Genomic DNA, 26,139 nt, shown 5'->3' on the forward strand with positions numbered 1-26,139 from the left:
CCTTAAACTGTGTACACCCACACCAGGATTATCACTTAAGGCACTTAGGGAGATAGGGCAATACCCAAGAAAAGGGCAGACCCATTAGTGAGCAAAGTAAACAAAAGTGAAGAAAGTGGAAGAGTACAAAACCAGACCTGCCTCACCTAGCTCTACACCTCAAATAATTCTCGGGGGTCACAGGTTGTTGACTCAATGTCACCATTGACATCTTTATGTTTGTAGCCCTTGGCAGTTCACAGTGTACTTTCACTCTGTAATTGATTTGATCTTCTTAACCTGAAAATTGGGGGGTTGTGTTGGGGGAGAGTGCATTTTATTAGCTTATGCTTTTATATATATATATATATATATATATATATATATATATAACTACATGGATCTCGAATATAGTCAAATCCAACAAAGCCATTTCAGTGGGGGGAAAAATAGATCCAGAGAGGTGAATTGATATATCTCATATCTAAAGGCTAATTAGAATTCAGATTTCCTGGTGCCTAAAGTCTACGTTCCATTTGCTATTCCTCACAGACTCTTTAGACATCTGCTCATTTCAAATACAAGTAATAAGAATATATCCACAGAGAGCATATTTTTAGAAAGCATATCTATTCATAATTAATAATAGCTTTTCTATACATCACTGTTATTTTTAAACATTGATCTAAAAATGCTTAATGAGTACATTTTTGCCAATGCCTCAGTTGTCTGTCAAACTTTAGCCAACCTCTATCATCTGGAACCCAGCCTATATTTGGAAATAAGTGGAAAAAATCTTGGAGCAATAAGAAAAATAATTACTATAAAACCATCCACTAATGTTAGAAGATTCAAAGAGCCACTCTTAGGCTCTACCCCACAATGTATTGATTTATTTTTATTCTCTAAATAGGGATGATACTTTAACCAGTTTAGCCATAAAGTTCCTTAATTTATAGCAAGTGAAATGCTTTAAAGGGATGAATGACTATTAGAGTCACTATTCATTCAATAAATAATTTTTGAATGCCTACTATGCTCTATTATACTAAGTGCCAGAGAAATAAAGACAAAAGTGTAGAAAGGCAGACACATAATTCCAGTGATGTGATAAGTTGACACTAAAAAAGGTGTAAAAAATCCCTGTCTAATCACTGAATGGGCCATGTGCTATTCTGCCTATGAGGTGAGACAGAGCTTCCTGGAGGCTGTGACCTCTACTGAGTGAGTCTTGGAGATTGGGTAGGTAAGAAAGAACCTGGTCCCTTTGGAGAATAGTTTCATATGGCTAGAAATGTGACTAGGCAGAGAGATAGGGCCTGGGTCTTGGAGACCCAGGAATTTAAATGGTATTTCATAGGCAATGGAGAGCCATTGAAGGTTCTAAACTGGAAAGTGAGGCTGGAATAAGAAGTCTTGAATTATGAAAGTTCCATCTGAATATAGTTGTAATGTAGCCTGGAATGAGGACCAGACGCTGAGACATCAGGTAGGAGGTGGTTGTGATAATTTAGTTGAGAAATAGTAAGTGCCTAAACTATAGCAGTAACCTTAGAAGTGATGTTGAAGTAACAGATTCAAAAGATAGAGAAGACATGGATACACACAGATCTGGTGGAAGAGGTGGGAAGAAAGGGAGACAGCTCCAGGGTGAACCCTAGGTTTTTTGTTTGGCTATTGGTGAATGAACACTAATAAAATGAGGAACACAGAATGAGGAACAGGTTCAGGGGAAAGATAATAGTTGGAATTTTCATATATGGAATCATAATTGACTGGGACATTCTGAAAATATCCCTTAGGGAAGTAGATCTACTAGACTGGAGTTCAGGGACAGATTCAGGCTGGGACAATCCCAGCAGGAAGCTGGCAGCTTTGGCTAACAGCAGGAGGCAGAGTAGACAGAAAGCTTGGACAGCACAAAATTCTGGAGACATTTGGAAATGAACTACCATGCATGCTTTAAGTATTTCCTGTCCAACAGCTTAGGACAATCTGACGTAGTTTCATAATTCTTGCCCTCACTCTTGCCTGCTGTAATGCCATTTTCCAAGGAATAGGCCAGATGATATTTTAAGGTGTAAATCATGTTTTATCATTCCTTGCTTCCCAGACTCAAATCCAAATTATTTGGCACAGAACAATAAAACTCTTCCCGTGATGTGATCCCTGCCTATCTCTCCAGCTGCATCTCCTATCATATGATCCCTGGAGTTAACACTGCCATCCAGCAGCTCTGCTCCTCCCTCAGGGCCCTGCTGTTCCCTGTCTGGAATGCTCTTTTCTAGGTTTTGCTGGCTGGGTCTCTCTCATCATTCAAGCCTCTCTCCTGATGATACTTCCTCAGAGAACTTCCTTGACCAACCTAATGTATATCCTCACCTTTACCATTCTCCATTCTCCATCTCATTACCCTGTTACTGACTTTACAGCACTCACCATGATCCGAATGTATTTTATTTACTATCTCTTGCATTGGAAATGGTGATGTGCAAAGGGAAATTTCTATACTTATTATTTCCTAAGGGAAATTGGAAAAGTAGGATGGAATCAGAGCAGAGGGTCTTGAATTCTTATTAAGGGGTTTTATTTAATTTGCTAGTTTTCAAGGAGCCAAAAAAAATGTTTGAAGTAGGTCAGTGACCTTGTCAAATATTTTGAAATATTTGTTTGGTTAAGATGTTATAAAATGTAATCACTCTACAATACTCTGACCCTATACTCACTTACTGAGACACTATTTTAAAACTGGTTTAGCTACATAGAAAATTGCTAAATAAACTGAATGACAAGAATATACAAAAGTCTAGGCATATCTAAAATTAACTTGATGGCTTTAACTAATTTTGTAATAGAATTGTACATTTCTACTTTATTACTAGTCTCCTTCATTTCAGTGTGGGAGGCATGCAAAATCAGATACCGTGTAATTTTTAAATTAGGACCAAACTGTACCAAGGCTGTCTTCTACACACTCAGTAATGCAGTTCTGCCTCTAACTGTAAAGTCAAACCCCTGTGGATCCAACTGTGGTGTAACCAGACTTTGGCTAATGGGAGTGCTTTAAAAGATGGGTTATACTGAGCTTTCAATAAGATCGGGAATGGAAATGTCTTTGGACCCTTCAATTTAACTCTATTAAACCTTCTAGAGTACCAAATTCAGATTTTGGGACACCCAAATGAGTAAGACACATTTCTTCTCTTTAAGGAGGATGAAATCTAATCATTTAGTTCTGAGTATGCAGTACAGTTAAGTGAATTACATAATTTTGTAGAGACCAACAGAGTTTATATTTCCAAAATGACTCCTGTTGTCCTGATATTTACCAACCTATTTAGTGTATAGGTTTTTTTCCCCCCCTGTTCTTTGCTTTTTCGGGGATAAATAACTTTCAACACAAGGTATGTATAAATATAAAGTTTATTTAGCATAGTGTTTAGAAAAATAAGTTCACATCATTTCAAAAAACAAATAAAACACTTAATTGTCCAGGCATAAACCCCTATTACAGTACAACATACATACTTTAGATCTCTTTGGTTGGGTAATTAAGCACAGAAATGTTCTGGAACATGCTCTGTGTGCCATCACCTAACAGTGCAGTACAGATTCTATTACCCCACCCCATGATATACATTCTGTATAGATTTTCTCTTTGTGTAAGGCACAGTAAAAACATGAGTATATAACTGGTTGCCTCTAAACATACAGTACATGCAACTAAAGAATAAAAATTTTTTGAGAACCCTGAAAGCCAAGAGTCACATGCTATATAATTTTGATTAATAAAATGTATGGTGGTTAATGTTAAATTAACACGACAGTATCTAATTAACAATCTAACTAATTGTTAATATCTAATTAACAATCAATTAGAGACAAAATAAATGTTAGGCTCTAATCTTCTAAGTTCTAGGAAGACTTTGAAACATCTTTTATAAAGCGTAATTCTTTTCCCCATAATTTCCTGAATTATTTATATTTTTATGAGATGATGTCAAAACCATTTTAAAGAATGAAAAACTTTTTGCTATGTACTAATGCACACTTGTCTAACATGTAGCAGGGCAGGCTGCAACACATGCCCAATAATCCAACTTTTAACATGCAAGGTTAAGGGCATATACAAGGAGATTTAAGGTCAGTGTGCAGTTTAACTACAGATTTTTACCTATGGCTATAACGTCTACCTGCCTTTCATAACAGAAGGCACTGAAACGTATACAATTCAGTCTTTTCATTACTATAAATATGCATAAAGCAGTACAACACAGGTGCTCTTGGTTGATTGAGGAACAAATGCACCTTCTTTTCAAACAATAGACTGTCCTTTACTAGATGTAACTAAAAGCTAAATGCCAAATTCTAGCTGATAGAGTGCATAGTTAGGCTCACACCAAAAATCCCACAGCCAGCCGTAGGAGTTTGCTCTTTGAATAATTTACCCCATCCTGATTGTTCTGTGGGGATCATTAAAAGGTCATTTGCAGCATCTTCAAGCATTGGTTTATGTAAGAGAGAAATTCTGCCACATGAACTCCAAGGGTTCTCAGTTTGGCCCTTGGTATTGCAAAAGACATTTGCAATTCTGTGCACGGAGACCATGGGGTTTATCTTATTTCATTCACATACATATGGGCTATATACAAACTGGCCCGTATTTTACTAAAAGAACAGAAAAGAACAATAAGTTCTTTATAATGTGCATTGATTCTTACCTGGTATATTGTGTAGCTACCTGGAGAGATTGTAGGGGTATAATTTTATCATGTTGAGAGTATGAATGAGTTTCCTAGGTATGTCTTAAGTTTTGTGCTATCTTTTAAGGGAGAAAAGAGGAAGAACTTTGAATAAAAGAGGGCTATTATATTTTTGGAAGACATACAAAACTTTTCCAGTTATATATGTAACATATGTAACTTTTAAAACCTTCGTATTTCCCTTATTAGATGAGTATTTAAAAATAATTAACGAACTTTTGATATCTGCAGCAAACAAGTGGAAAACATCATTTTCATGTAAACTACATTATAGAACCATGTAATTAATCTCAGTAATATGATCAGCACACACCCAAAGAAAAAACAAGCTGTGTAAGTAGTGGTGGAGTAGAAGAGAACTCTAAAACATGTGACTTTGTAAAAAACAAACAAACAAAAAAACATGTAGTTTCAGCAGTTTAGGAACATTCACCAATTCTATAAAAGTATGGGATCTAAATTCTCTATCAAAATGATGAGAGAGCAATTCTTCATAGGGTTTTCGTCTATGCCTGCAAGTTCCATTTGCAATAACAAGAGAAGTTAAATCCTCTATGGCCCTTACTCAACATGCTCAGCATGTAGAGATCTAGAGTGGACCCTTTGTTCTGATCTTAAAGAAAGCAAGATGTGGTGACATCGGTATGTTCAACTTTAAGTCATCTCTGAAGAGATCATTTTCCCACTTTTCATGCTTTTCAGAGACCAGAGACTTTACTCACCACATAAATGTATTTGCAATATTACATCTTGTGTTCAGAGTTCTAACAAAAACTGTAACCATGGCTCACAATATTATCAAACAAGCTTCTTACAGAAACCCCAAAATATTTACTTTTAAAGAGAACATGATAATATAGTGCAAACAACAGTCATATGTCATAATGCAACAACTGATTCAAAACATTTAGAACTAAGTTTCAACAGGACAGAATTTTGCTCAATATACTCTACATATTCTTTCTTTACTTAAAAACGATTGTTTTCATAGCGTACAGAATTGATTTTACATGGTAGTCTGTAATTATTTTCATTGTAAAGAAAAGCATTAACAAAGATTAGCTGTTTACCATTTGCATCATAAACACTATACATAATAAAAGTGAAACTTAAGTTTTTTGGATTTAAAACAATTTTGTGGTGAAATTAACCGTTAGAATAGTAGAAAAGAGCCATCAGTGCTTCTGTTGACACTTCTGTACCTTAGTAAGAATAAAAAGGCCACAAGGTAAAAAGGCACATAGAAGTCTATATAAAACATATTTAAATGAATCAGAGACCTGCTAAAGAACAAAATGTGAAAAAAAGTACCAAAATTCTAATATTAGGAGTTGGATTTCCTGTTTCAGTGTTATTAATATTGACCTAATAGATTTCTGATAAAAATCATTACTTTTAAAACCCTACAAAAAGTAAAATTTCGTTGGAAATAATTATGTTCACTTCCTGTTCAAACAATAAAAATAAATTAAACAGTAAGAAAACATTTTTCTTTTCAGTTCATAGTGTCTGAAGTATAAGAGAAACATATACAGCATAAATAAAATTCACGGTAATTACTCAAATCCTCACTTTTAGTACTAACATATTTACACTCAACTGAAATTTGTTTCAGAGTTTTTAGTGGAGTTGCAAACTTTCTCAGCCACACAGATTAGCAATCACATTCGGTTTGGAACTGTGTAGAGACAAACCAAGACTTTCACAAAAATGCTGAAAAAAAGAAATGCATATATTCATAAATATACCCTTAGAATAGTATGGAGTACCATTTATGCTTCTTAACTTTATCAATGCCCATGGAGTATAAGTAAACAAAAAGAATCATATTGTTTCTAATGCTCTGTAGTCGATACTTAATTTTCTGTTAGATGTATACATTTTTAACTTAAAAAACTATCAAGTTCCATTTGACCTTAGAATTATGTTAAATCAACCAAATGATACACTTTGACTTGATATATTCCATCTTGTTCATCTCCATTATTTAAAAGAGAACATATGTGAACAAAAAGGCTGCAGTAATGCAGTTCTACTCTATATTTAACTGTGATCTTCATGCAGATCAATTCAAAGTCTCTTGAATGCATTTACTTGTAAAACTAGTGTTTCCCTTTAAATGGGAAAATGTTTTATGTCCTGGGGCTTCATGAAAAGATTTGCTAACTGAAGCCAGAAAAAAGGGGGGGAGGCGGTGTTTATAAGTCTTGCATATCTTCATCCAATTGGACAGTCTGGAGCTTGGCAAGCTCCTTTTTGTCTGTTTCTAGGTCTTCACAGACAGTCTCCACCATGCCCTCTAGGACATACTTGGATTTAGAGTCCAGCATCATTAAGTTGCTTGTTGCTTTGCTCTCAGAATTTAAGAAATTCTCTTTTATGTTAGCTACTGATTGCAGAACCAAACGATGTTCTCTGACAAAATCCTGGTGTACTGCTGGGGAGGAGTGACCCACCTGGTCTTCAGCGGTAGGAACTATTTCCCCAAGGGCAGCCTGGGTCATGGGGACTGACAATAGATCTTGACCAGCAATAAGGGAACAGTTCTGAAGAGTTGCATAGTTAGTGTTGCCGACGGATGTCACAGTAGATTTGCTTGTCACAGGTGCAGACATTGGCTGGCTATCAGCAATGTCGGGGTTTAGCTCAGTGGGATTTAGTAGGGAAGGGGGAGTCAGGGAAAAATTGTGAGTTGGGGATACATTAACTAATGAGGAGGCCAGTGGATGGAGGCCACTCCCGGAGATATTTTCAGAAGACAGGTTTGTATTTACTTGTGCATTCTGATTGACAGGCATCAATTGAGAAAATACCAGGCTCCTTTCCAAGCCCTCCTGTTTAACAGATCCTATAGTCTGGCCTGAATTAGGAACAGTGTATACCACTGCACTGGGAGCAAGAGAGCTCAAGAAAACCTTTCCTTGCTGGACTGTGGTAGACTCACTTGTAAATGTGCTCCCATCTGAAGTGCTTGAATTTACTGAAATACTACCTAAAAAGAAAAAAAGAGTACAGATTATCATTGATGGAACTGATAAGGAAAGAAAAAAGTTACTTTTTTACATGCGATTTTTCTCAGGTTCAGTAATCACTTTGAGCACTTAAAACTACAGATTTCCAGGCACCACTCCTGAGGATCTGGCTCAGTAAGTCCCTGAGTATGTGTATTTTTAACTCCCCGAGGAATTCTGATGACCAAGTGGGAGTACGAACTCCTGGTTTAGAAACCAAATGTGAAAAAAAATCTTTTCCAAGTTCTAATTTCAATCAAGTTTCTGGTTCATAAAAGATATACATTATTTTCCATATAAATCCCAACTTGTTATCTTTTGATTAGGTGCCAGATATCACTAGTTTGCCAGTTAGAATAGAAAACACAAATACATAATAAAATGCCTTGGTTCAGGACAAGTTAGTAACACATAAAATATAAATGGAAATGTAGAAAATACCACATAAAATGAGTTACCCTGGGGCTTAAAGTTAACTATAATAAACCTGTACAGACAAGTTGCAACCTTTTGCCAAACTAACCATAAAGTAATGATAAGTCAACAAAACATTCAATAAGGTTTTTCTTTTCTTTTCTTGTGCCAGTACTGAATTTTCAGTGTTGTAGTGATAGGAAGAATTAATGATAATAATGAAATATGCTTTTAAAAATCTAGATTAATATAAAGAACTAAAGTCAATGCTTCTCTAAAAGGTTTGTATCTTTTGAGGCTCTCACTATAATGGTCAGCAGAGAAATGGAAGTAGAGAGCTGAGAGATTCAAATCAGGTAACTCAGACTATGTAGATGAATCAGACCCTCCCCCCATTCCTACCATCAAATAAAACCCTTTTCTTTCTATTTTTTACATAGGCACAGTAAAATAATGATAATTATCTTGCCACTGAAGAAAAGGTGGACAAGGGGAAATTTTGTGTCATAATAGTTTCAGAAGAGCTATTTACCCTGATCTTCAGTTAGAAGTTCAGTAAACTTTTTATTATAAGAAAACAGCCTAAATGGTAAAGGTAATTCACGTAAAATATTTCCCTTCTTGAATTACTACAATAATTGTGATTATATTACCACCTACACTGATAAATCGATGTCGCAAGGCTGTTTATATATCTTCTAAACACTTTTAAGTATCCTAAATGCAAAGGAATGTCTTCAAATGAAAAAAAGAAAACAAAAACACTATATATGAACTATAAAAAAACTTGACCATTCGAAGTATTCATCATGGAAATACTCGTGTTAAGAAAAACATTTCTATGTATGTTTGGGCTCTTCCCTAACAGAAATGTTTGTTTTAGACCAAACAAAAAAGGTTTTTATTTCAACATGTTTGACTTCAACTTAAGTATGCTCTAAAATTCTTGTTGGCTGCTAACTGTAGCAAAAAACATCTGAAATAGACATTTAATTTCTTGTGTTAGGTGTTTGTAAAATTGTTTGCCGTGGATAGGTAAATAAAATGATATTATTTTTTGATGGAGCCATAAATAACAGGAGATGAAACATTTTCCCAACTGCTACTGAATATGATTAAAGTAGTATTTCTGAATGTGTGGAAATTATAACATATATAAGTGAAGGAGGGAAAGCAGATATGATCTAAAACTTGATATTTGAATGTAAGTGCAAATGAATTATAAATTGGACATAATTTCAAAATCAGTTAAAAAATCCAATTGAAAATGATAAGTATAACTTTGTAATGATGGTAAAGAAAAAAACTTTATTTTCTCAATTATAAAGTGAGAAAAAGATGTAGATATTCTGCTTTTCCATGTAAATTCCAACTATAAAAAGATAACCTACCTACCTTCTCCAGGCATTTTTAAGAAAGGCTTGGTAACTGTTTTTGAGAAAGGCTGAATCCTCAAATGCTTTATTAAGAACTCCAATACACAACTACTAGAAAGGAACATTGCTTCTTGGACCCATCTGGTTAAACTTAAGCCTTCAACTCACCCAGACAGTCTAAGAACTGACGGCTATGTCATTTGATCTTAGCTTTTTAAACTGAAAATGCTATTTTTATTCATATTAAATGCCCCATTAAAAAAATTAGCCATTAGTTTGTAATAATTTTCTATGGTACCATGTTTCTAGATTACATGTGAAAAGTTTTCTGCTCTTCTCCTCCCTCAATCTATAGACCATGCTTTTTAGTCAAATATGTTGTCTTTAAAATATTATATACTGTTTAGAAATTTCCTAAAGAGAGAAAAGGGATTAGATCCACATTATAAAACTAAGCACTTTGGTTTTCCCGCTGTGGTTTTCATAGTTTTGCTCTATATTGGATAGTGACTTAGCTTAATCCTTTCCATAACCTAGAACATGAAAAAAAAAAAATAGTATGCTGTAGGACTTTTGTGTTTAACTACCATTTTACCTAAAGAGAAACAAATGTACGGAATGAAACTTACTCCACAATCATTTTTCTATTAATGCCTCAAATAAGCTAAAGTAGATCACAGTTGTCCAAAAAAATAGTACATAAATATACTTTTTTTTTTTGATAAAACTATTTACGGGAAGCTGATCTTTAAGGCGAACAATTACTTATTTTGCTTTGGTTAAAAAATCTGGACTTTCAGATTTGCTTACGAGAAGGCAAACATGCACTAACATCTCCCACTCTGGAATTCAAGGGGCTATGCAACCTCCACTGCCATTCTAGCCATCCCGTTTCTATATAGAGAAAATGACAGAGCCATCCAGACTTGCTTAAAGTCAGTGAAGAACTGGCATATTAGCCTAAGGTTTCTTGAATTTTAGATCAGTTCTTTCTTTAGCAGATTACTTTTAGTAAAGCCATAAACATATAAAGTAAGGCTTACAGTTGCCTTCGTAAACAAACCCACACATTTAGGAGGTGAATACATTTCATGAAGAGCAATAGCCACCCAATCATATATTCTTCTGGTTTTCTTTAAGGCCTGTTAATCTTAATTATAGGAGGAACATGAATTAAACACAATTGATCCAGTATTGCTCATCTAAAAAACTTTTTAGTCAAATAAATAATGCTTAGGTAAAGTCTACACATTGTTACCAACTGCTCCACTAATTTTGTGTTCTTAGCAATATTATTAATTTTTAATCTTAAAATGTCAAGCAATGGGTTATTTTGTAAGTACCGACTGACATCATTTTTCTGTAATTGTAGAACTGGCAAGATTTGCTAGGAACTGTATTTTTCCATTCAGTTGTTAGGAAAATAAAAGCCCATCCCCACGATGCCAGAGAACCAAGCAAGCTGGCTATTATTATATGGGTGTTATGAAGGAGAAACAAATCAAGGCTATTCTGCAGCTGTGGCAGCCAAAAAGGTACCTGAACAGTCACATCAATCCATAGCTCTCACCAAATGCGTCACTTACAGCAGCTGGCTAAACATTCACTGGTGCATTATGGTACCAAATGAGACTTTTACCTTGTGAAGCTGCCACTGAAACAGGAGGCAGCTGCAGTGGAGAGAATCCAATGCTCCCATTAAGGAACTGGCTGTTTGCTCTGGAATTGGGGATCTGGACAATGCCATACTGATTAATTTGCACTGGTGTAGTAAAAGTCACGACAGAGCCTCCCTCCTGGGAAGCCACTGTTTGAATGCCTTCTCTTTTCACCTCAGTGCTGGGGATCAGCCCTGGGAATGACACGGGGGCACTGGGGCTGTAGGAGGTGGTGGCTGCTGAGTTAGCTGAAGAACTCTGGAGGACTTTGAATTCCTTCACATCCTGGGAGGTAGTGCCCAGTATGTCAGTCATGGATATACCATTGCTCACAATGTTTGATGCCATTTTTGGTGGGTTCAATGACACTGTCTGTGTATTTCCCACGTTTAGTCCATTAAGGATAACTCCATTGGGTCCCTGAATGAAAGAATTACCATTAAGGAAGACAGGTGAAGTACTTGCAGGTACCAAGCTTCCATTCAACAAAACTCCAGAAGAGCTTAATATCTTAGCATTTCCAATTTGTTGCATATATACTGGCTCCATGTGACTGGAAAGGCTGAGGTTGGTGACACCGTCCGATGAACTGGAGAGTGGATGAGGAGACAAATCTTCATGGCCCTTGCTGGATTCATCTTCAGTGCTGGGATTGCCATCTGACTCACTGTATTGAGGGGAAAATCAAGACATTAAGAAAGTCAGGAGGCTGACATTCTACATAGTGCCATTTATTTTGGAAACTAGCTTCTAACCCCAGTTAAAGGCAGTTTTTAAGGAAAGCAGAGCAGGAAGTCTTTTAGTCCTTTTAGCAGATTCTGACCAGACAGAAAATCTGGGAAGATGTAAATTCAGCTAATAGGATTTACAAGATAATTGTATATGTTTTCTTAACATTGAAGTTATTCCTTGCTTTTAAATATGCCACTACCTATACCATAGAAAAAACTCATTAAGTGATTTGGTCAGTCCTTCCTGTGTAGGAACTCCTTCCCCTCCCTTCAAACCAATTCAGATTAAGTGTAATTTTGAAGGTAAATGAAATTGCCAAAGGAGCAGGAGGTGGAAGTGTTTTGTTTGCCAGTTAGTTAACAAGAGATCATTTTCTCACCTGCTCCCAAACTTCTATTCCACCAGACTGACAACTCTTTCATTCAACAAAGTGGATGGCCTTGTTGTAGGAAAGGCACTTTCAACCCAAGAACTGTTATGTGCAGTCGCCTTTGAATCCAAAGGAAGCCATAGGGGCCTATTTAACATACACGTACATCCAGTGCCCTGGTGAGGTGGGAGGGAAAGGGTGTGGGTCACTCAGCTGCCCTGGAACTATCGGACCCGCCCCAACACCCTCGGTCCTTCTGTTCCAGAGGTTCCTTAGCTCCGCGATTTAGGGGGAAATACCAAATAGGGGAGGGGTAGTGGTAGGGGTTTCCCATTTGGTCTGAGGCTGGGTGGGGAAGAAATAGTGAGTAGAACACTGGCAGTTTGGAAGCGCGGCGGTACTTGGCCCAGCATAAGATCCTACATCCTTGCAGAGCCCGGCGGTCGGTTCGCTTTCATGCCGAGGGGAGGGGATTACCCAGGCTTTGGGCTGCGGGGCCAGGAGCGAAGAAAGCGCTTTGATTTATGAGCTGAGGCTGAGCCGCCGTCGCCGTCTGCGAGGGTGACTCACCGGGGGTGCGGGTGGGAGGTAGATCCGGAGAGGGGCCTAAACCAGGCAACTGCTCCTGGAGCGGGGGTGTGGGGTTGGAAGGTGGGTAGTGAAGCCGTTAGAGTGTGGCCGGGGAGACCCGGAGAACGCGCCCGGCAGGGGAAAGGAGGCTGCAGGGCAGCTGGCGAGCGCCCCGCGCCCGCTCCCCACTCTCTGCCCCCATCCTCCGGATTCTGTCCGGGTTCAGAGCGACCCGATCCGCGGTCTCAAGCCCGTGCGCGGGCAGGTGGGGTGGTGTTACCAACGCGCTTCCTCTGGGTCTCCCGCAAGCCTGCGGAAGGGTGCACGCTGGTCGTAGTGCGTTTTGTTTTGGTTACCGCGAGGCCGGGCTTGGACCAGCGCCTGCCTCCCCTCCCGGCCCGGGGTTAGGAACGCCGGAGACGTCGGGCCCCGCGGGAGCGTAGGAGCCAGAGAGGGCAGCGGAGGGTTCTGGAATGCTCCGGCTGATCACCTTCGCCCGCCTGGGCAGGCTCCCCGGCTTCCTGATTCCTTCCCCGGGCAGAACCTCTGTGCTCCGCTTGGATTCTTTCTCTCTTAACCCCGAGGGGCCGGAGACGCCATCTCTTTAGGCGACCTTCTCTTTACGTTACTTCGCCCAACAATACACAGAGACCCACACACCAGGTGTCTAACTCGGGAGGATGCACAAAAGAGGTGGAAAACTCGATTATATTCTGCCAGTCGGGGAAAAAAAACCCCTTCCAGTCAAAAAGTTCAAACCCGCCAGGGTGGGCGCTCTGGAGGTGCAGAGTTGATAGCGCCCCCACTCCTGTCCTGCTGTCCGCCTTATGCCAGCTTGCCCCCGCCCCCAACCACTGTACCAGAAGGGAGCCAAGCGGTATTCCGCGGCCCAGGAAGCAGCCCTCCAGCCCCACTACCCCCGCGGCACTGAAATCCGATCCGAAGGAGTTCAGAATCAGGTTTCAAAACACCGCAGAGCCGAGCCGCATCAACACCCCACGTTGCCGCGGCCGCGAAGGGAACCACGGCTGGCAGAGTGAATGATTAACTCTGTCATATAAAACCTCGACGGCCCCAGACCCCCTTCTGCGCCGCCAGCCCCCACCGACACTCTCCTCTCTCCAGGGCAGCCACGGCGACCTCCAGTGCAGACCTGGGGGCAGCTGAACCCTGGGGGTCGGGGAGCCCGGGCACGCGCCGGGCCGGTGTGACTCCCGCGGAGCTGCGGACCCCACCGGTGCGGGCAACCTCTGTGGGCCTCTAGCGGCAGCGAGAGCGGCCTTTCCGGCGCCAACACACGCTCCTTTGCCCTGCCAGAACCCGGGAGAGAGTGGCAACTTCAAAGACAGCGGGATGGGGGTGGGAAACCCGGCAGCAGTGACCAGCCGCGGTGGGGGCGGGGAGTGAGACCAAGGCGGGCGACGAGAAACTTCTGGGGGGGAGGGTAAGGAGGGAGCTTCCCCCGCCCCTTGCCACCGCCGCCCCCCCTTCCCCGGTCGCGCAGAGAGGTGGGGGGCGGGGAGAGGTGGGCAGCCGGACCAGGCTGGTGGGGAAGGTAAGCGCCATGTTTGCGAGCGCTTGGAGGAAAAGAAAGCTGGGAAGGGGGTGGGGGAGAGGAAGGGGGAGGAGGAGGAAAGTTGGAGCTCACCTTTTGGACTGGGTCTCAGAGGGGTTCCGATCGCGCTGCCGCCGGTTCTTGAACCAGTTGCTGACCTGGGTGAGGGAGAGGCCGGTGATCTTGGCCAGGTGCCGCTTCTCGGCGGGCGAAGGGTAGCGATTCTGCTTGTAGAGCTCCTTGAGCGCGTTGCGCGACTTCTCCTTGAAACAATACACCGTCTCCTCGCCGTCCCAGATGGTGCGGGGCAGGGGAAATTTCCTGCGGAGCCGGTACTTGTCCACAGCGCCCAGCGGCCGGCCGCGGGCTCGCTCGGCCTCGGTGTAGCGCGCCTTGTACCAGAGCTGCTGCAGCATTGGGTGGTTGGCCGACTCGAAGCTGTGGCTCTCGAGGATGCTGTAGAGCTCGGGGTAGATGCCCTGGTGGAAGGCCACCAGCGCCCGCGCCTTCAGCAGGCTCTCGTTGCCACGTAGCAGGTCGCTCTGGGGCAGGGACCACAAGAACCGGGCCAGGCGGTCCAGGTTGCCCCCCTGCTGCAGCGCTTCGCACACGCAGGCGACATGATCGGGCGAGAAGGCCAGTGGGGTCTGCGCGGCGGTGGCCGCGGCGTGGTGGTGCCTGCCCAGAAGTTCCGAGTGGAGTTGTACCTGATCCACCGCCGCTGCCGCCACTGCCCCTTCCTCTTCGCTCACCCTGGCGGCGGCGGCCGCGGCGTCCCCCGGCTCCAGGGGAAAAGGGGCTGGAGCCGGGGGACTCAGCCCCGCCGCCGCGCCCCCCGCCACTTCTCGGGGCGCCTCCTGCCCTTCCGAGGCGCTTTCCATCCCATTCTCCTGCTTGATGTCCGCCGCACTTGCAATCTGCCCGGTGGGGGAGGAAGAGGACATTTTTTGTTGTTTATTTTCCTCCCTCCCTTACTCCCTCGCACTCTTTTCCTCTTTCTTTCCCCCTCTCTTACTCCTCCTTCTTCGTCTCCCTCCCCCCCCCCTCCGGAAAGCCCACTCCCTCCCTCCTGGTTTCGGCTGGATCTGGCCGATCAGGTTTCCCCCCGGCCACGCAGTCACCATTAAGATAGCTGCTAGAGCAAAGTAGTGTAAAAGGATAGCTGCTTTCTGCCGTTCCCCCAACGTGACTCCTCGGGTTGCTGCATACTATATGGCACTGGCGGCCCGGCCGGCCCGGCCGCGCCACCTCATTGGTTATTTCACATTCAGAGGGAGGAGGAGACACCATTTCTATCCCTGTCGATCACCCGCCTTCCACTCCACCCCTTGCCTTTCCCTCTCCCCCTGACCCCCAGGCACCTATACCTGAAGGAAAACACCGACATTCTTTACAGGCCAAGCTCCAGGGCGGGAAATTACCTAATGTGGCCTGAAAGCTGGACAACAGACTCTTTCAAAGACAGTCTTCACGAGTCCAGAGGGAATATTAATTGTGTGGCCTAAAGGTTCAGATGCTAAACTCTTAACAAAGAGACCACCCTCAGCATTCAGATTACAAAATTTCAAAGAGGACAATCAGAAACTTCCCTATCTCCCTGCTCCCCTTTACCCCCACCCCCATACGCCCTCCTTACATCTTTATTAAGGATTTTGTATTCAAAAGGGTCAAGAATAGAATGGCACTAGGGAATGTTCTAAGGAGGAAGCATTCACAGTAAATTAAAATTCCAAAGAGGAAAATACTTGAAAACGGTAAAACAAGCGATATAAATAGCCCACTGAGAAGACAAAAACAAGAAGCCTTCAAAAAATGTGTTTAATCTTAAAAGTCACCTGAAGGATTGGCAATCCAATTGAGTTAAGCATAAGCATACAGAGTATTGAACCATATGTTTATCCTGGGCAAGTCTAGTGGAAGAGATCCAAGCTTTAGATTGTAATAACAGTATGGAAACATGTCTTCTATATGAACATTTTTTAATGTAAGTGTATAAATAGTTCTTCAGAGATGATATTACTGGTGGAAACACCATCTCAGTGTGCAGGTGTCTTGGCGGAGATCAGTGCAGGATCAGCAGCCGTTTCCACAGCATAGACAGATGGAAGATTGCCCTCTGGTTTGAGGTGAAGTTCCTGGGGGCAGGGGTATTGGAATCTGCTGCTCTTTGCAGTTATCTCTTTCCTTCATGGTTTGCATAAGGTCTTAGCTCAAAAGAGAATGAACTCATCTCTGCTTCTCTGGTTATTGTGGGTCAGATAGGTCCGCCTGCTGGTGTTTTTTCTCAAAATTCAACGTTTTAATGACATCGTCCTAACCTTTATTTCAGGGTGGCCTTGTGTTGTTTTTGTTTCCCAATTCCTCGTAACTGCCCACTTCAGCATATAATAAAGCAGCTGTTTAGGTCACCTGCTGTTGTGATGAACTTGGTGAGGTTTTCTTTTCTATAAACAGGCTTCATTTTATTGCTGGTCAACCAAGATGTCGTTTGATTTTGTACTTGCTTTTGTACTACCCTAATGAAACTAGTGCTGACTTGACTTCTCTGGTAGGTTTAAAATTCTTAATCATGGAAAAGACCATATGTTTCTACTCCATTGGAAATATCTAGTTAGGTAGTGAGCTTCAGGACAATATCTGAGATTCATAGCTTCCTTGAATTTTTTAAAAATTTACTTTTCATTTTAGAATAATTTTGACTTACAGAAAAGTTACATAAAGAGTAGAATTCCCACCTACTCTTTATTTAGTTTCCCCTAATGTTAGCATCTTACATTATAATGGTACATTTATCTAAACACAAATTAACATTGGTACAATACTATTAATTAAAGTCTAGTTTTTCCACTAACATGTGTCTTCTGTGTCTTCTGTTCTGCAATCCAATCCAGGATACTACATTGCATTCAGTTCCTTGAATTTGAAAAGCATATTTATCAGAGCACAGTAGATGGGGAGGGGTATGGTTTAGAAGAAAGGACATGGATTTGGGGATCAACTAGCTAGATGTAGGTTTAATCCTAGCTCTGCCATTTATTAGCTACTTGACTATAAAAAGTGGACAGGATTGTTGTGAGAATTAAATGAGATAAAATGTGCCAAAAAACACCGGGTATATAATTAATGTGTTAAGTGTTCATTATCTTCCTCCTGATAGTGCAAAGCAGATAACTTTTCAGTTGTATATGCCTAAGGAAAATTCATTTGATTGTATTATAGGGCTATCCAAGTTCAGGTCATAGAAGTCTTCTTCAGGTGTATTATCATTTAAATATATAGCACATTTACTTGGAAAACCATGTATTGAGTTTCTGCATGTCTTTAGTATAGTGCCTCCAAACCACCAAGTTCGACATTATATAGAAGCAGCCGTGACCTTTTGTGATATCTGTAGCCTGAGCTATGTTGGTATTCTATAGCTCCAGGAGGAGATTCCTGTAGGACCAGAAGTGAAATCCAACACCAGGCTCCGGATTCCTTTAGCAGGCTGAGCCTCAGAGCTCATTCTGGCTGCAATTTAAAGTGGACTGGAAGTCCTCGATGCAAATATGGTCAGCTACAGTGGAACACCAGACGTGTAATGATTTGTAAGATTGATGAATTCTTTCTTCTATTTCCTATGTCTACCATGCTGTGAACATTGAGTCTGCTGTGCTGATATGCAGTCTAAAGCTGTGTTGTGATTTAGAAAAACAGTTGAAGTTGGGATTCTGTGAGAGTGAAAACCAAGCTGCTTGTTTCTGTATCTTTCCTTTCTGCCCAGAGAGTGATGAGAGTGTATAGAAATGTTTTGTCATTTTAATGTATTGAAGAAAATTTGTTTCTGCACAAAATGTTATACTTTGTTAGACTATATTTAATGATGTTGCCACCAAAAATGGAGATTTCTTTTTTTTTTGGTGACTTTGGCTATCCTTTTGGCAAGGCCATATAACTGTATCTTGGTGGGTTCTTTCTATTTCAGAAAGCTATGTATTGGTACTATTAAGGAAGTTAGATTCTAAATTTATTTTTCAGGTGTTCTGTTGTTATTGTGACCAACAGTTGATGATATGTAGTCAACATTTCTGAAGATCATTCATTTGCCAAAAATTTAGCGAGTCCTCATGGAGTACAAAGTATTGCATCAGGTACTGAAGGATAGAAAGATGAATAAATTGATGAGCTTAACGTCATGTGAGGGAGATAAGACATTTATAAGTAAATACTTTACAGGGTATGGAAGCGGTGAGGATAAAGAAACTAATGTTGAGAGGAGGAGGGCAGTGGGGAGTGGAATTTTAGCTAGGCCTTTAAGGACAAGAATTTTGAGAAGACAAGGATAGAGTTCATCTGAGGCAATGGGAACAAAATAACTAAAAGCATGGAGCCATGAAGGTATGTGGTGTATTTCTGAAATATCGAGTAATTCAATGTGTCTGGGGTGTGCATTTTATGTAAGTGTATGGTGGGAGATTAGCTTAAAAGTCATGTTGGGGACAAATTATGAAGGGCTTTGAGTGAAATGCTCAGTTTGCTGTGGTGTAATGGACAGAGAGGTCTGTCTCCAGTGGCTATTACAATATAATATTATGGCCACAGTCAATTGGTCCACTGATGGGCACTTGCCCCAAACTAAAACAATCTTTTCCTGGGGCTTTTTAATATTGCATGGGGAGAAGAGTTAAGATTGGTAGAGGGAGACTCGGATGTAATGCTTGAAAGTTCTCAGTGACCAAGCTATCTGCCTGTGGGGATGCTGATGATCAGTAAAGGTGAGAGGGAGGGGGACTTAGTGAGTTGCATGGGGTAGAGTGGAGGGAAAAGATCCTGGTAGAGATGCAATATGTCAGGTTCTAGCCATCTCCCAGGTACAGCAGCATTCTTGCCTTTTTGTGGTGATATGAATTTCCCCAGGAGCCAAAAACCCCGTTTGAACTAGCCTAGGACAAAAGATGAATTTGTTGGATCATGATACCAAACAATGTGAAGAGCAAGAATGCAGCAGTTTGGACTTGAAGATCCACTGTCTCTGCTTTTCTCATCAGATTAATTTTAGTCTTTCAGAGGGGCTTTCCCCAAAAGGTTTGGAGCCATGGCTCTGAGTAACTCCCAGCTCACATTTTCCAACTTCATTAAAGAGGTCCTCTGCTACTTTTTCCTTATTGTCAATTTGAAAAATCCTAGGGAAGATTTCTGATTGGTCCAATAAGGATTGTATGTCAACTCCTAGGCCAGAAGGACAGCTTTGTGTTGGTAGACCCATTAGAACACCAGAGGCTTGTGGGAGAGGATCTGTTTTCCATAAGATGGGAGAGGGATGATAAATAAATGTACCCTTCAGATGGGAAAAGCCCAACCTGAATCCATAGCCTTGGGACGGGTAAAGAAGGTCTGCTTTGAGAAACACTGCCCAAAGGAGGTAGAATCTACTCTTAACTGAGATAGGAATGCTAGAGGATAAATGGATTTGGGAAGAGAAACAGGCTCAATAGGTTCATTGTTGGGATGCATCTGTCTTCAGAAATGTAGGAAACTTGTTAGTTTGGTGGTATTAACATAGACTGAGGTTCTATTTGAATCTGAAATCTGATGCTGTCAGTGCTTCTCTTTTCAAAACTTTCTGACCATTCTGTGTTAGTGAACCCCACCAGTAATAATGGTGTACATTTCAGAGTTTCTGTTAAGTATAAGACATTGTAGTAAGGCCTTTCAATATAAACATGTCATGTAATTTAATCATTACAGCAGTCTTGAGTGTTTTATACGGAGGAAGGAAACAGGTAAGAGAGATTAAGAAATTTAGCTGAACAAACAGACCTGTTTCAAAGGGATAGGCTCTAACCATTACATTATGCTGCCTCTTTTAGATACTACTCCTAATAATACTCATATTACTATTAATAAAAGCTGACAGTTATTGAGCTTTTACTCTGTGCTAAGTACTGTGTTAAGTTCTTAAAATGACATATCTCATTTAATCTTTACAAGTATTATCCTCAACTTACGGTTGGGAAAATTGAGGCCCAAGGTCATGTAGCTAGCAAGTCATGAAACCCACACTTGAATCCAGTCAAATCCATAAGCACTACTTTCTACTGCCTCTAGCTCCGTGATTATTGTAGTAATTAGTATTGGCTAAAATTGTATTTGCTCACTGACCATATTAACTCTTTCACCAGAAGTTTCCTATTCTGTTAAAATATAACCATCCTAAAAATGCCTCTATTCTTAGAGAGCTTCACCTTGAGTCATCTAACTGGTTTGGATGTGGTCTCTTTCAGTAAGACAATAGCAGCATAATAAGCCTCCAGGTTAGCACAGCATCTGGTATTGCCTGTTTTAGTAAACTTACTTTTGGTTTGCTGCTGTTAATGTTATGATCAAGCAGATGATATGATTTGTTTATTGGGTGAATCCCTGATATCTATATACTAATATAAAGCCCTGTGCTGTCACGGCCTGCCTTGGTCTACTGGTTCCCAAATGTGGTATTTAGCTATTCATCAGGTTCCACCTTCCTAACTGTATTTCCACACTATGGGTTGCCTACTAGGTTCATTGTTTAAAAAGGTGGGAATTAGAATGTTCTTTTTTAGGTTTTTATTGAAAAGAGCAAAAGTGCCATGAAAAGTTTAAATTAGTATGAGTGTATACAGCTGGTATTCATTGTGTGGGTTAATTTGAAAAGCTTTGTCTGCATACCCACTTCTGATGAAATTTGGGTCAGATTACAAGATAATGCGTGGCATAAAATTTGTTTCACATTACACTACTATTTGATAGTCATTCATTAATTTTTTGTTTACTTATTATCAATAAATCCTTGTTATTGAGATAAGACATGACCCTTACAGTGGGAGGAGTTTATTATTTAATAGAACTGTTTACAGACTTCACTCTGCAGTCTTGATAAATGCAGTGAACATGGCTTACAATTTACAGAGAGATTCAGGCTCTCAAATCTTGGAATTGCTGAAATAAAGTGTATATTCTCGTGTGGTTTCAACCCCTGGTATTTGGGGGAAATAAATAGTGTCTTCGATGGGGGAGGGTAAGAGATATTAGAGCCAGGTGACACCGGTAAGCCAGGTGACACTGTTATAATCTCTGCAGAGCAGATGCCAGATATTATTTATAGAAGTATTCTGACATTTAGTGAGAATCTGTAAATTTAGGGCGGGTGCAGAGACTTTCATTCTAAATAACTTCTCCAAACTTTCTTTTTGCGAATGCATAGTATTTTGTGCTTGCATGACTGCAAGTATAGAGAGTTAAAAAGCACACACTATCGTACCGTTCAAAAGAAAATACTAGTTTGAATTATCCAATAGCTTATGTACACCGGGCATAAATCTTTGAAGCCATGGGACTTTTTTTTTCAGACAGAACAAGATGGGATACATATTCTTTGAAAAAATACAGAGGTGCACAGAGATGAGGCTTTGTGTACAATATACCTTTTTGAAAGCCCTCCCCTGAAATCCAAGGTATTGCGCTGGCTCACGGAAGCTAAGACTGAGCTCCAGCGGCGGGACCGGAAAACTCGCTGCCGGAACTTTTGTGCTGCAGTGCCTCGCCCCGGCCGGAGCTCGTTCGTAAAGGGACCGTCTCAGCCAAGTGCCTGTTGGTAGAAACCTGCTTGGCGTCGGGTCTGGAGGGGCTTAGAGGTGACTGTGGCCGTGGCTGGAGCAGACGTCGGGTAGAGTTCTTACGAAGGAAGGCGCCATGGACGATCAGGGCTGCCCCCGGTGTAAAACCACCAAATACCGGAACCCCTCCTTGAAGCTGATGGTGAATGTCTGCGGACACACTCTGTGAGTCGGGAGACAGTGGGTATCGTGGGGGTGAGACGCGCAGGTTTGGAGGAGAGATGTTTGGCCTCTGTTCAGAGGAGAAAAGGACGTCATTAGTTTCGACACTGGGGAGGAAAATGGGAAAAGGAAACATTTCTGTAAACGGACTGTAGCCGTAAGCCCTAAGCCGCTTTGGCCTGCTTTGGACTGCCGGTACCCAGATGTGGTACCTAGCAATTTGTCAGCTTCCCCGCTCGATAGCCGATGAAAACATTGACTCTTTTCAGGCCGTGTTGTCCATTGAGGTCCGGACATTTCGTTGGTTAGAAGCTTGGGGGTCGGAGTGTTTATGTTTGCACAATTTTTTTTTTTTTTTTATTGAGAACGAAAGTGCTATGAAAACAAAATTACTGTGAGTATATACTGCTATTGTGTGAGTTAGTGTGAAAACCCCATCGATATGCCCACTTGTCCTGATGGAGTTTGGTTAGACTGGAAGGGAGAAAATACAGACTCTAGGCAGTTAATTTTGGAGATATAATAATGGCTGGCATTTATTGAGTGCACATTATGTGCCAGGCACTGTTCTACGCGCTTTACCATGAATAATCTCACATCATTCTCTTAACAGCCCCGTGAAGTAGATAGTAGTATCATTCCCATTTCACAGGGAAAGAGATTGCGCAAAGTCCCTTATTAGGTATGCTCTGCTGGAATTAGAACACAGGATGTCTGACTGTAGAAAGCCCATTTTTGGGGTGGGAGTGGGGGAGGAGGGTGGTTGAGTTTGTATATTTTGAAGAATAAGTGCAGAAACTGGTTAAAGTGTTTCTTGCCACATTTTTGTGGTCAGGAAAGGTGATTCTATAAAGCATGAGATGTAAGGTGCTATAATGGTGAGCATATATTATATTCCTGAAGTTTCTCTGAGGTTTCTTAGAGATGAAAAATGATGGAAAATCTACTGTGTAGTAGACAAGATCTTTGAGTAAGCATAAATTGCATGATTAGTTGTAGTTATAATGATTTAATGGGGTTTATTAACTTAATTGGTCTCTTCTAATTAATCTTTATTTTTATCCTTTATCCACGATCGAATGGTTTAAGATTAAAAATAAGGTAAAAGTAATCAAGTAGAATGCATGGGAAAGGAAAGTGAGGCAAACACTGCATATAGACTATTAGGTTTTTAAAGAGATTTTGTTTAATTTCTCTTCATTTTCCTGTATCAGGTTTATTACAGTTGGTGCTCAAGGAAAGACAGTTTGCTTTTTTTGGTAGGATACTAAATGTAATTGACTGGAAGAGATGTCTCCCTAGCAGAAATTCGTCAATCGGGAAGATTATTTGACTTCAGTAAAACAAATGGCATTTTTAAAAAATATTTTTTATTTTTCAATTACAGTTGATATACAATATTATATTAGTTTCAGGTGTACAACATGGTGATTAGACATTTATGTGATTTATGAAGTGTATACTTATAACTGATAAGTATAGTTAGTACTCATCTGACACCATAGTTATTACAATATTATTGACTATATTCCCTGTGCTGTGGTTTACATTCCTGTGACTTTTTATAATTGGCAATTTGCACATCTTAATCCCTTCTTCTTTTCTAACCATCCCCTCTGTCCCCTTCCCATCTGGCAACCATCAAAATGTTCTCTGTATCTATCAGTTTCTGGTTTTTTTTTTTTTTAAATTTTGTTTTCTAGAGTCTACATATAAATGAAATCATATGGTATTTATCTTTCTCGGTCTGACCTTTTTCACTTAGCATAAGTGCCATCCAGGTGCCATCCATGTTGTTGCAGATGGCAAGATTTCATTCTTTTTATGGCTGAGTAAATATTCCAGTGTGTGTGTGTGTGTGTGTGTATGTGTGTACCACATCTTTATTCATCTATTGGTGGATACTTATGTTGGTTCCATATCTTGGCTATGGTAAATAATGCTGCAGTGAACACAGGGATGCATATGTCTTCGAATTAGTGTTTTAGGTTTCTTCGAATATCCAGAAGTGGAATTGCTGGGCCCTTCTTTGTCTCTTGTTATAGCCTTTGTTTTAAAGTCCATTTTGTCTCATATAAATATTGCTAACTCAGCTTCTTTTTCACTTGCATTTGCATGAAATATCTTTTTTCATCCCTTTACTTTCAGTCTGTGTGTGTCTTTTGATCTGAAGTGCGTCTCTTGTAGGCAGCATATATATGGGTATTGTTTTCTCCATTCGTCCTCCTGATATCTTTTGATTGAAGCATTTAATCCATTTATATTTAAAGTAATTATTGATAGGTATGTAGTTATTGCCATTTTACCCTTTGTATTTTTTATCTTTTTTTCTTTTCTTTGTCTTAAAGATGTCCCTATAATATTTCTTGTAATACTGGTTTGGTGGTGATGAACTCTTTTAGCTTTTTCTTGACTGGGAAAATGACATTTTTTTTTCATTATAAGATACTTATTTTTAATTAGAAATTGCTTTTGTTGTATCTTTAGTCTTTTTTGTTTTCTTATAAGAGTTCAGAATTGTCCAAGTCATTCTGGTATTACATTTATTTTGGTTTATTTGCTAACCCCTTAGATGGTTATAGACCACATTTATAGTCTTTTTTTGATATGAAATATGAGTAAAATGAATAAAAGACTATAGGGTATTGGCTAAGAGAACAAATTTCTGATTTTGAATTCTTTTATAGCCTTTGTGGCTTTGGGCAGATTACTAACTCCTGTGCCTCATTTTTCTCATGTGTACAATAGAGAGAATAGTGCTACTATCTATGTTAAGTGAGGATTAAATAACACATGAAATATTTGGAGGTGTTTAGTAGAGTCTCTGTCACATAGCATTTGTCCTGTATATTGGCTATCATATTATTATTTGTGGGTAGCATGAGTATAAGCAAAAATGAAATTAAAATAGGGTCTATTTGGCTATGAAAGACTTGCACAATAATGATTATCTTTAAATTAATGAGACTATACAATTTGAAAATATAGCTTTAATTATAATGACCTTATTGTAATTTTCTCATGTTCACTCATGAAAATGAGATTTTATGTGTGTGTGTGTATATATGTATTCTTACTTTTTTCATCATCTTAGATATCTTAGGTATCTTTTCTAAATCAGTATTTATATATTTTCTTTATTTTTAGGAGTTGGATGGTAGTCCATTGTTCATTTGTACTATAATTGATTTAACCAAACATTTTTTGATGAATATCTAGATGTCCAGTTTTTCACTGGAGTAAATTGTCTATTTATCTCTTTAAACATTTATGCAAATATATCATAAGATATAACATGTAAATGCCTAGTAGTGTGTGTGACTTTTAAATTTTGGTAAATTTTTCCTAGTTCTCAAAAACGATTGTGTTGATTATGCCTCCAACAACGATGTATGATAATTCCTATTGCTACTAATCTTGCTTTTCTGATAGGTAATAAAACATGGATTTTGATGTGTAATACTTTTGATTTGCTAGTATGTTGAGTTTGTACAATATGTATTTCACAGAGTTGAACTTGGGGGCATTTTTATAATATACTTGTATTAGTTCTCTATTGCTGTGTAATGATTTAGTAGTTAAAACAAACATTTATTATCTTCACAGTTTCTAAGGGTCAGGAATCTGAGAGTGGCTTAGCTGAGTGATTTGGGCTCAGGGTCTCTCATGAAGTTCACTCAAACTGTCCTCTGAGGTTGGAGTATCTGTTTCCAAGGTCACTCATGTGGCTCTTGGCAGGAGGTTTCAGTTCCTCCTCCTGGGCCTTCCATAGGGCTACTCATGACATGGCTTTTCCCAGAGTTAGTGATTAGACAGAACCGGAAGCCACAGAGCCTTTTATAATCTAATCACAGAAGTGACATTACCGTGACTTCTGCTATATTTTGTTTGTACTGAACAATCCTGTTATAACATGGA

The 26,139-nt window shown here is 40.1% G+C and overlaps 2 protein-coding genes across 4 annotated transcripts in view; one reads left to right on the forward strand and one right to left on the reverse strand.

Annotated features, from left to right (window-relative positions):
- Nucleotides 1–3,384: 3,384 nt before the first annotated feature.
- Nucleotides 3,385–15,635, reverse strand: LOC120603647 (homeobox protein SIX4). Of its 2 annotated transcripts, XM_039864324.1 has the most exons (4): nt 15,550–15,635; nt 14,522–15,345; nt 11,183–11,868; nt 3,385–7,734 (listed from the first exon to the last, which is right to left on the reverse strand). In XM_039864324.1, the coding sequence occupies exons 1-4, from the start codon at nt 15,550–15,552 to the stop codon at nt 6,941–6,943; spliced, it is 2,307 nt and encodes a 768-aa protein (XP_039720258.1). In that variant the 5' UTR covers nt 15,553–15,635; the 3' UTR covers nt 3,385–6,940. The 2 variants fall into 2 exon arrangements, with proteins under 2 accessions (XP_039720258.1, XP_039720253.1); XM_039864319.1 differs by lacking the exon at nt 15,550–15,635 and having other exon boundaries at nt 14,522–15,455.
- Nucleotides 15,636–21,993: 6,358 nt separating this feature from the next.
- The window catches only part of MNAT1 (MNAT1 component of CDK activating kinase), a 173,259-nt gene continuing 169,113 nt past the window's right edge, over nt 21,994–26,139 (forward strand). The window contains exon 1 of one of the 2 annotated variants that reach the window (XM_039864402.1): nt 21,994–22,224. In XM_039864402.1, the coding sequence (XP_039720336.1) occupies nt 22,136–22,224 (89 nt within the window). In that variant the 5' untranslated portion in view covers nt 21,994–22,135. The remainder of the gene's footprint in view (nt 22,225–26,139) is intronic. The other variant, XM_039864393.1, reaches the window with a different exon arrangement.

The sequence above is a fragment of the Pteropus medius genome, unplaced genomic scaffold, assembly GCF_902729225.1.
Source record: "Pteropus medius unplaced genomic scaffold, Ma_sr-lr_union100, whole genome shotgun sequence".
Classification (NCBI taxonomy): domain Eukaryota; kingdom Metazoa; phylum Chordata; class Mammalia; order Chiroptera; family Pteropodidae; genus Pteropus; species Pteropus medius.